Genomic DNA, 10,929 nt, shown 5'->3' with positions numbered 1-10,929 from the left:
AGCTGCACGCTCGCTACTTTACGCTGTGACACAAGCTGCACGCTCGCTACTTTACGCTGTGACACAAGCTGCACGCTCGCTACTTTACGCTGTGACACGCTCGCTACTTTACGCTGTGACACGCTCGCTACTTTACGCTGTGACACGCTCGCTACTTTACGCTGTGACACAAGCTGCACGCTCGCTACTTTACGCTGTGACACAAGCTGCACGCTCGCTACTTTACGCTGTGACACAAGCTGCACGCTCGCTACTTTACGCTGTGACACAAGCTGCACGCTCGCTACTTTACGCTGGAGCAGAGTGTCATTTCTTCAGTGTCACATGAAAAGATAGAATCAGATATTTACAGACATGTGAGGGGTGGACTCACTTTAGTACTGTATTTAAGTACCATATGTGGAAGCTTCTCTTGCCTTTTTAATATCATTTTCAAAACCAAAGAAACAGTATTTGTACAAAATATTAGGCTCGACCTTTTAATGAAAACTAAAAAAAGATAAAGAAGAGAAGACGCGTAACAACAAGCAACATCATGTAGTTTAAACCGTCTCTTGTGACGTAGACTGAGCCTTTATGGATCGAGTTCAGACACGTTAGTTTTTCAGCAGTATTAAAGGTGAAACACGAATAAAATCAGGCTTCACTCATTTGTAGGATTAGATTCCAGCGTAGGATTGTTTGACTCGTGTGATCCAAACATTTCTGGTTTCCAGAAAGTCCCAAGAGTCAAAATCAATATAAAAGAGACCATTTCCAAAATCCACAATATGTTTCTCTTTGCTGTCCGGCTGCAGGCACAGGGAGGCAGCAGCTGTCCTGCAGCAACCTAACGGCTCCTGAAATCACATTTATAACACTTTCACATCAACGACTGGAGAAAGATGAAACTGGAGGACCATCATCCTACTGAGCTCTCAGTTTTCTCTGCCTGGAAAACTTGATTTATGCCGTTTTACCAGTACCCGCTCGCTTCCACTCGGTTTGACCGTCCTCCGTTTTCCATTGCAGATAGGACCCCTCAATGTAGCTGGTCGTCATAGCGACGCCATACATAGCTGCCGCAACTTAATGTTCAATGCGACGCCGCACACAGCTTTCTCTTTTTTAAGTTAAAACATTTGAACCTCTCAGAATGTAAAGACAGCTAAGCGGTATGAAAACCTTCCAGCTGTGTTTTCCTCTGCCGTTGTTGCTGCAGCGGTCTGTGTGACGGCGGGAGCAGAGGGCTCTGTGAGCGGGCGGCTGGCCTCACACGCTCCTCCCGTGGATCACAGCAGGCTTCCCCCGCCACCACCTGCAGAGCTCCTCAACTCTGAAAATATTCAAGCACATTTTTGTTCCGCCATCACTTCATGTAAAACTGTCAATATTGGAAATCTACACAGCTGATTTCTCACCTCAAAACTTCTCAGAAGTGGATTTAGTGATGAAAACTGTAAAATATAAAACTTCCTGTTGCTGGCCTCTGTCTGGTGCAGTGAATAGTGACGATTCTCTCTGATCAATCAGCAGTCTGTTGTGTTTTCACGTTACATTTTAGTATCCCTCAGCTCGCTTGACGGAGGTGAGGTGATATGGAAAAAAAGTACCTGGAAGCAGGTGCAGGTGCAACATTTCAACAGTGGAAACCCAAACAAAGGCGAGTCGAGCTGATGGGCTTTAGTTATACTTATATATTTAAGTTGTACCTTGGTGGAGACATTATACATTATACGGATGTTGCTGCTGCAGCTCGTTCTGAAATTTTCAGTTTCAGACTGCAGCTGATGATTCTTTTCATTCTGGATCCACCTGCTGATTATTTCCTCCATGAGTCCATTTATCGTTTGGTTTGTAAAGACTCTCTTGTTTTATTCAGAGGTAACGCAGCGAGCAGCCAGAAACACCTGAGCTGAAACGACCTGATGTACCAGCCGTCAGTGCTCAGTGTCCTCCTGCGGGGGGCGCTGCAGAGCCACAAACCCACCTCCTGGGCACAGAGCAGGTCTTTGAAACCCAGCTTTATTCAGCCAGTCAGTGAAACAGGGAGACTCCAAGAGGGTTTAGGAGATTCCAGGGGACCTTGAAGGGGTTCAAGGAGTGCTTGAGGACATTTCAGGGGTCCGTAATAATCCCAAAGGTGCTTGTAGTGTTTGAAGAGTGTTTTGTGATACTTGAACGGGGGAAGGAGTGCTAAAGGAAGAGGTCTTTAAGGAGGTTTTTGGGGTCCCACATGCAGCCACAGACTGAGTCCAGGTGGTGTCCAGCAGGAACCTGGCGTCTGCGTGTTGGTGTCTGTTGGGGGGGGGTTTCAGACGCTGAACTTCAGCTCGGCCTCCCCGTCGAGCAGGAAATACACGAATAGGTTCCAAATTTAACTTCTGTCTGAATGTTATTTAGGTGCTTCCCTGTTTCTATAAACGTGTCACGCACCAGTTTCACCAGAGCTCCAGTACCCGTGGTCGCTTGCGTCATGTGACCCGCTGAGCTTCCAGGAAAGCTGCATAAACTGACTCGCAGGGCGCCGCCTCCTGCTTTTAATATTTTTAATCTTCTCAGGGTTCTCACGCGTCCCGGAGAAGCTTCTTCACTGACTCGCCGTGTCGCGGGTTTACTCTCAGAATAAGCCTGTGAAAGGAGGGAGGATGGCGAGGTGTTCATGGAGACGGTCACTCCTGCTCTGTGAGCTGGGACGATGTTGTCCTGCGTCCTGAGTGCTCTGTTTTCAGCCATCAGCTGTTAGCGGTTAGCATGGATGTACAGACAGACAACCGCATGAATCAGAGCTGCGATCATGAAACGATTATTAATGCTTCTCTACGTTCTATATAGAAAACAACAGATTTATGACAAACTGCTGATTTTACTTCCTTCATCTTTTTGTTTATTAGCAGCAGATAAAAGCAGGTAAAAAAAAATCAGTTTTAGAGCTCCTCCATGTTTGTAGTTCTGTAAATCTAAGTACAGTGGATAGAAAAAGTCGACACACCCCTGTTAAACTGCCAGCTTCTTGTGGTGGAAAATAATGAAACAAAGTAGAACTTTTTCCACCTTTTAATGTGAACAATTCGATAGAAAAACAAACTGAAATCTTTGAGGGGTAAAAATAAAAACCCAACAATAACCTGGTTGCATAAGTGTGCACACCCTTAGACTAATACTTTGCTGAAGCACCTTTTGATTTTATTACAGCAGTCAGTCTTTTTGGGTAGGAGTCTATCAGCATGGCACATCTTGACGTGGCAATATTTGCCCACTCTTCTTTCCAAAAGCGCTCCAAATCTGTCAGATTGCGAGGACATGGCCTGTGCACAGGCCTCTTCAGATCACCCCACAGATGTTCAGTTGGATTCAGGTCTGGGCTCTGGCCGGGCCGTTCCAAAACCTTAATCTTCTTCTGGTGAAACCGTGCTTTTGTGGAATGTGTACTTCGGGCAGTTGTCGTGCTGAAAGGTGAACTTCATCTTCAGCTTTCTAACCGAAGCCTGAAGGTTTTGTGCTAAAATTGCCTGGTATTTGGAACTATTCATAATTCCCTCCACCCTGACTAAGGCCCCGGTTCCAGCTGAAGCAAAACTGCCCCAAAGCATGATGCTGCCACCACCATGCTTCACTGTGGGTTTGCTGTTCCTCGGGTAATGTGCAGTCTTGTTTTTGCACCAAACATACCTTTTGGAATTATGGACAAAAAGTTCTACCTTGGTTTCATCAGACCATAACACATTTTTCCACATGCTTTTGGGGGACTTCAGCCGTGCTTGGATGTTTTTCTTTGTAAGAAAAGGCTTCCGTCTTGCCACCCTACCCCCATTCATATGAAGAATAAGGAGATAGTTGTCACATGTACCACACAGCCAGTACCTGCCATAAATCCCTGCAGTTCCTTTAATGTTGCTGTAGGCCTCTTGGAAGCCTCCCTGACCACTTTTCTTTTTGTCTTTTCATCAGTTTCATCAGTCAACAGGACGTCCAGTTCTTGGTAAAGTCACAGCTGTGCCATATTTTCTCCACTTCACTGTGTTCCATGGTATATCTAATGCTTCGGAAACTCTTCTGTACCCGTCTCCTGACTTGTCTTTCAACAATGAGATCTCTCTGATGCTTTGAAAGCTCTCTGCGGACCGTGGCTTTTGCTCGGAGATGCGACTAAGAAAATATCAGGAAAATCCTCCTAGAACAGCTGAACTTTATTTGTGATTAATCACAAAGTCACGCTAAGTGATGAAAGGTGTGTAATGACTTCTAGCTTCATGTGAGCCGGATTTAGTCCTTTGTTTTCACCCGGCTGTGTTTTTATTTCTGTCCAAGTTCTAACTGGTGTGCCGTCCCGGCCAGAGATTTCAGTCTCATTTCAGACTTCCTGGGTAAATAAAAGGTTAAAACAATATAAAGCTCTACATGCTGTGGTCTGTGCTGTAACATAAACAATAAATGAACTAAACGAGTAATAAAGCCGAGCTGGGGATCAGACCTCAGTACATTTTGTCTCTGAGAGCTGTTAGTTTCTCATTTCTTATTTTTTTTTACCTTACTTCATTATTTTGGAATTTTCCACAGCTGTTAGTCAGAAAACCCCAAACGACGACGCCGTTAAGAGGAATTTTCTTTGTTTTTTGTTGACTAATATGTTCTCAGCGAGTTTGGGTGGATGAATAACTTGAGCAACGTTTACGTCACCAAAACAGTTTGGCAGCGTTTAAGGTGTTCCGATAGATTTATTGATTATTTAAAGCTGAATGTCTTTGGGTGTCTGTGAAATTGTGACTGACTCGAGTTATTTAAGAGAATCATTTAGTTGCAGCTCGGTAACTCGTGCGTCTGAGCTTCTATCTATAAATCAAAATTCTCTCTTTCACAGGAAATGACATCATATCGTTGGAAGGTGCGTCTCTTCCTGTTTAACGTCAGCTGTTGTCTGGCCGCCGCGTACTTCTTCAGGCGCCACAACAAGTTCTGTGAAACCGGAGGTGAGCGAGCGTCAGAGCCCCGCTGTGATTGGTTGCAGGGTGATCCTCCACAGGTATTCACTTCCTGTCTCTCTGTCCTCACTTCCTGTCTCTCTCTGTCCCCTCCAGTCTACACGCTGTTCGCCCTCTTCGAGTACCTGGTGGTCCTCTCCAACATGGCCTTCCACATGACGGCCTTCTGGGACTTCGGGAGCAAAGAGGTGATCGTGGCCACGCCGCCGGAGGACAAGCGATACTGAGCAGCGGCCTCGCCCGTTTGGACTTTTTGTTTTAAAGGAATCCACCAACGACGCACCAGGAAGCCGGTCTGAACTTTGTGTGACGTGTGAACACGCCGTGCGGCCTCATGAACATTATGCGACACTGATGCCTTTTGTCAGCAGGTGAGATTTAACTTCCTGTCATTCCAACAACACCTGTGTTCTTCTACCTGCTCAGGAAGCAGCTTCACCGTCTTGGGACCGATTCACTAATGGTTTTTAAACACCGCTTCAGCAGCGACGGCACAACAGTTTCTACCCAAACTCACTGAGAACATATTTGTCAACATAAAATAAAGAAAGTACCTTTTAAAAACGTCATTGTTTGGTGTTGTCTGACTGTAACAGCTGTGGAAATGTCCCCAAATAATGAATTATGGATCAGAAAATAAGAAATGAGGACTAAAATGTACTGAGGCCTGATCCCCAGCTCGGCTTTATTACTCATTTAGTTAATTTACTGTTTATTTTACTGCACAGACCACAGCATGTAGAGCCTTATATACTTTATTTAACCTTTTATTTAACCAGGAAGTCCATTGTTAAAGTAGTAGGTGTTAAATTAAAAGGATGGCAGTTTAAATGCAAACAACTGACATAAGTATCAGCTGGTGACCCTCAGGAGTCAGTCAGTGTTGCAGGTGACGCTTCCTAATGTTTTGGCATTTTTAGCAATAACTTTTATGCAGAGAAGATGACTTTATGAGATTCTTTACTGTAACCAGCTAACGTTACCTAGTAACATATTTCTACATCAATTTACATGCAGAACAGGTTTTAATACATGATCATGTGTTATTTTAATTTAAATACATGCAAATATACTTTTTGTTGCCTTTTAGTTTATGGTTTCCCATTTACAGCGTGTGCTTCCGTGAGCGCTGACATTGTTTTGGGACAACGTCATTCAGCTGCTGCTCGTCGAGTCGCAGCATTAGTCATAAACCGATTAATCGGCCCCTATCTGGCATTTTGAGATGATCGACTGATATCGGCAGCCAAGAGGCCGATATTTCCTCGCTAACTGACAGCAGCTCTGATCTTACCGTGTTAAATATATCTAGTTCCACTGTAGAGAATAAAGCAGCTGGCTGACGTCTGACAAACTGAACCCCGCTCTGAACAGCAGAACCCAACGTATGTTTCTGTTTCATTCATTAATAAAACTTCCGTCTGAAACTCCCGTTACTGCTGAGAGAACATGGAGATAAGATTCTGCAGGAATAATGGATCATACAGGACTTTTCTTTGTTTCTGCCATCGTCCTCCCTGAAGTCCTTCTATAGGCATGTCCTGCCACTCGGCAGCCGTCTTTGTAAAGCCACAAGTATCTGGGGTCTCATTTATAAAACTGTGCGTAGAAACCTCACTAAAAGAGCCCAAAAGCCAAAAATGGCGTACGGCAAAAAATATTCAGACTTATAAAACCGTGCGTACCCACACCTGTAAGCAAGTTCCCTTTATAAATCACAATCAACTTGAAATGTTGCCCCTGTGAGGGAGCTCCATGTCCGGCCCTCCAAACGCCCCCAGCTGCCTGTAAATAATAATAATAATATTAATTAATATAATAAATATTAATCCGTCCTGACTGCAGGAAGAAAAGGAGGCAGACTCTGAATCTAACTCAGTCGACTCTGACGTTCCTTTTGGTGAAGCTGAAGCTGTTTGGTGGGTAAAAAAAACACTTTCACCAACGCTTGTGCACCGGAGGAAAGGGGCCCGGAGCTCCGCCCCTTTATAACCGATCTGCAGGAAGGGGCCTCCCTCTGAGCGGTGAGGTCGCTGGCTGGAGGGGGGCCACACAGACCAGGTACTGATCTGGATTCCCCCGTTTAAAAAGAGAGGAAACCAAATGAGTTCCTCTGAGTTCAAACATTTATTCACACAAACAGTCTGAACGAGGTGCTGACGAGTTAAAGAAATATGATTGTTGGAAATAACATAAAATAGTGTTTTATCTTCCATAATGTGTTTTTACAAGCAGCACGTCACATCCTCACGCCGGCGCTCAGCGTTTGGCTCCATAAGGAAACGAACATGTGAGAACAATATATGAAACTCTGCTCGACTGACTCACTGAAAACGTAAAATGTAAATTGAATGTAATTTGTCTGCTGTTCCAGTATTTATTAATCTGATTCCTGATTAAACAGATTTGAGGCTCTTTTGCAGAATCAGAATCTCTGTTTGTGCTTATGATCCTGAATCTGGATCTTTTTGTGGCTGCAAATGATCTTAATTGATTTCAGGGAGAATCAGTCAAACGGCTGTTTGTTTCTTCAGAAAGGCTTTAAGCCTGGAATACTCAGAGGGAATATCTGGATTTATTTCACACAGCAGTCGGCCTCTTCATTTCAAAGCCATGTGAGGCGCCGTTTCTCCTCTTTATGTGCGTCCGCATGCTTCAGAGTTTACTTCTAGGACGCACATTCTCCCTCAGGTCTGTTTGTTATAGATCACAACCTTTGCTTGTGAAGCGGCGTCCACATGTTTCCAGCCCTGTTCTGTACGTACTGTTTATGAGACCCCTGGTCTGTCTCCAGATGAACAGAACTGCACTTTCTCTCACCATAAAAACCTGCATGTAGAGAATCAGCAGGAAAATCTGAAACCGTTTGATGACTTTGCCCCAAAATAAGTTTTAAAAGTGTTTCTCCCTGCAGGTTGTACTTCTACTACACATGCACAAGCTTTCACCTTCATTTACGGCTCTATCCAGAGCGCCGGGGACGAGACGCCATGAGCTCCTCCCACCTTGAACAGATGCTAAGCTAACTGGCATTATGGATACGGTCATCATATACTGTTTACGTTTAGAGCAGTGCTTCTCAAACTTTTTCACATCAGAGACCTCTAAACTGACACAAGTTAGACCACGGACCCTCATTTCATAAGATTTTGTCCCAGGGTCCCCCGTCTGAAAGGAGTTTTGCTTTTAGATGTTTTGTTACAGAAAGTGTAAGAGTAGTCAGACATTCTGTCGCTGTGCTACTTAGAATTATAACGAAAACAAGCCATTCCCGTTTTTTGCTGAGGACCTCCTGGAACCCGCTCAAGGAGCCCTGGGGGTCCCCGGATCCCACTTTGAGAACCACTGGTTTGGAGAAGGCACCCCGGTGTTTCACATGTAGTTCATGTAATCTGGTCACCTCGCCGCCGCCACAACATCAGCAGCAACATCTGAAACTGACGTCAGTGGAGCCACACGATTGGCTGAATATGTTTCCTGGCTCAGCTGTTAAAAAGCAGATGATTGGCTTTCTTGCTGGAGGGTCACATGTGGATACAACCGCCATCTTTGGCGTTACGGTCTTTCCCCATTCAGTTCTATTCAGGATTCTCTTTCTTAAATCGCCTCTGGCCGCTCTCTAAATATCAGAGTCGGTCGAGCAAAAATCTTTTTCACGTCGTCATCATGCTTTTATTTTCTTCCTCCAGGCGGTGAAATCTGAAGCCTCAGCTCCGGTAATCAATAATAATGATAGTGCTGCTCATCGTCCTGGTTAAACTGTTGTGATCAGCAGAAGCATGGTGGTTATTTACTCTGTCAGCTGTCGCCTGTTACTCATCCACAGTAAACAGACTCACATGCTCCGTGTTGACGTCCTGACACAAACACAGCCGCTCTGTTGTTTAAAAGTCTGCAGCTAACAGATGTTTGTCACGGTGATGAAGACGAGCCTTTCACCGGCTAAAACGTCGTTAACTTCGCCGTCGCCCACAGTGTGTCACATTGTCGGTCTTTTTTTTAAAGTCTCATTCACCAGCCTGCAGCTCCTGATTGGTCCGACAGTTTCCTCCAGCAGCCAATAATATCTGTTGTTCCGAAGTGTCTGTCTGTGATGTGATGATTTGTGAACTGAGTTCATCTACAGTCCGCTGGGCGTGCGGCAGGAAGCCAAGACATGACAAAAATAGATAAGCTAACGTAACATTATCAGCTGTGGGCGTGATGATACTTTCAGTCGGCCATCTTTCACGCTACTGTCAGAAGGAACGAGTCGGTTCAGGATTGATGTCGACTCTCAAACATCTAAATCTTCCTCCAGATGTTCTCTAAAGTAATATCACGCCGTTACCCATGTGTAAGTTCAGTGAACAGAGTTTTAGCAACACGCCCTCGTAACCAAGCCGACACACATGGACGCATGGTCAAGCCCTGTCGGCGTCAGTTTGTAACGTACTGAGGGAAGCCCCGTAGCGTCACTTTTGAACGTCTAAGATAGATGTACGATATAAAAAAAAAAAAAAGAGTAAGGGAGTGAAAGGTGGGCCGGAAACTGGACTTTCAACCAAAAGAGACTGGTGTTTGTTTCCCGTGTAAAACAAAAAGTCAACATTCAATGTTTTTATCCAAGTTACGGAAGTTTACTGATGCAAGTAACGTTGTTATTTTAACACAAACAAGGATCTTTTTGTAAACCTGCACACAATAAAGATGGCGGCTTTCTGTACCCACAGAAAGCTTCGACATAAGCATTAAAAATGTGACCCTCATCGAGAGACTGAAACTAAACCTCAAGATCAGCTGCCAGCATGCTCACTGCAGGAGGTCAGCTGCTTCCTGTCTGCACTGTCTATAATAACATATCACTTGCTGCATGTGTTTTAAAATAAATGCATTCGATTGCGACGTTCTATTATTGTTAAATGACCACAGGAAATGCTAGTGAGGTTAGCTAACAAACTGCTAAATTTAAAATAGATTTAGACAATCTTTGTCAGGAAGACGGTTAGAATTATTACATGGACGATCTTTTATCACCTCCATCAGTCAGTCTATCAGAAAGCTAAATCTCGTGGCTTGTAAACAGTAGTAGTGGTGACACCTTAATAACAGACCAGTCTGCTGTTGTATAGACGTTTTCAGGAGTGGAGCTTAAAATCCAACTTTGTCCTGATGGTGGCGCTGCAGGACACATGTTACCAAAATCAAAAAGGGTTATCTTGCACGGAGGCTTTTGATAATAACAACCTTTATATACCTTTTGCCTTTGTGTCTTTCTCTCTCCTGCTTCAGCGCAATCGTTTGTAACACTATTTCCTGTCTGTCTGTCTTTGGAGAGGAGCCTGGCGCCTACATTACCCACAATTCTGCTGTGTGCACAGGTAGTTTAAATGCTTATTTATTTATTTGAAAGGGACAGTGCACATTAATGAACATATCAGCTTTGCATCCATGTAAATATGCCAGATTTAAACAGAAGGCTATTTTTCATCTGTAGTCCCTGGGGGGTCGTTGCAAGATCTGTACAACAAAGACAACATAATAGAAAAATTGGAATAATGTTTCACTATGCAGATCATGAGCTGGTTCCTTAAGTAGATCACTTATAAAGTGCAAGATGTTAAGTTGTGCAGAAAGGTGCTGCATCTAGTGTTGGACTGTATGATCCCACAACAAGGTACTCCAGAAAGTGAAGCCATGCTGAAGCACCTTAAACCTGCGTCCTCTCCAGCAGCCAGCAGGGGGCGACTCCACCGGCTGCAGAAAGAAGTGTGATTGTATAGAAGTCTGAGAAAATGTTTCTACTTCTCATCTCATTTATTAATAGTGCTTTAGGATGTTCCAATATGAGGCTATACTGTTAGCGTGACGTTACCCTTAAACTGCTGGATGACACAAGTTTGTTAAAATGCCAGGGACGCGGTAATTTGAGCCAAAAGACCTGGGGGGTGGTGAGCCAGATATTTTACTGTAATTTTACCTTACATTC

At 44.3% G+C, this 10,929-nt stretch overlaps 1 protein-coding gene across 2 annotated transcripts in view; it reads left to right on the top strand.

The window, feature by feature from the left end:
* Positions 1-5,530, top strand: part of pgap2 (post-GPI attachment to proteins 2) — a 12,435-nt gene extending 6,905 nt beyond the window's left edge. For both annotated transcript variants that reach the window (XM_046041106.1, XM_046041105.1), the window contains 2 exons: positions 4,841-4,949; positions 5,058-5,530. In XM_046041106.1, coding sequence (XP_045897062.1) covers positions 4,841-4,949; positions 5,058-5,188 — 240 coding nt within the window. In that variant the 3' untranslated portion in view covers positions 5,189-5,530. The remainder of the gene's footprint in view (positions 1-4,840; positions 4,950-5,057) is intronic.
* Positions 5,531-10,929: the final 5,399 nt, after the last annotated feature.

This window comes from Micropterus dolomieu, linkage group LG23 (assembly GCF_021292245.1).
Source record: "Micropterus dolomieu isolate WLL.071019.BEF.003 ecotype Adirondacks linkage group LG23, ASM2129224v1, whole genome shotgun sequence".
NCBI lineage: Eukaryota > Metazoa > Chordata > Actinopteri > Centrarchiformes > Centrarchidae > Micropterus > Micropterus dolomieu.
The sequence above is the reverse complement of the archived record's forward strand: the minus strand, read 5'-3'. Positions and strand labels throughout refer to the sequence as shown.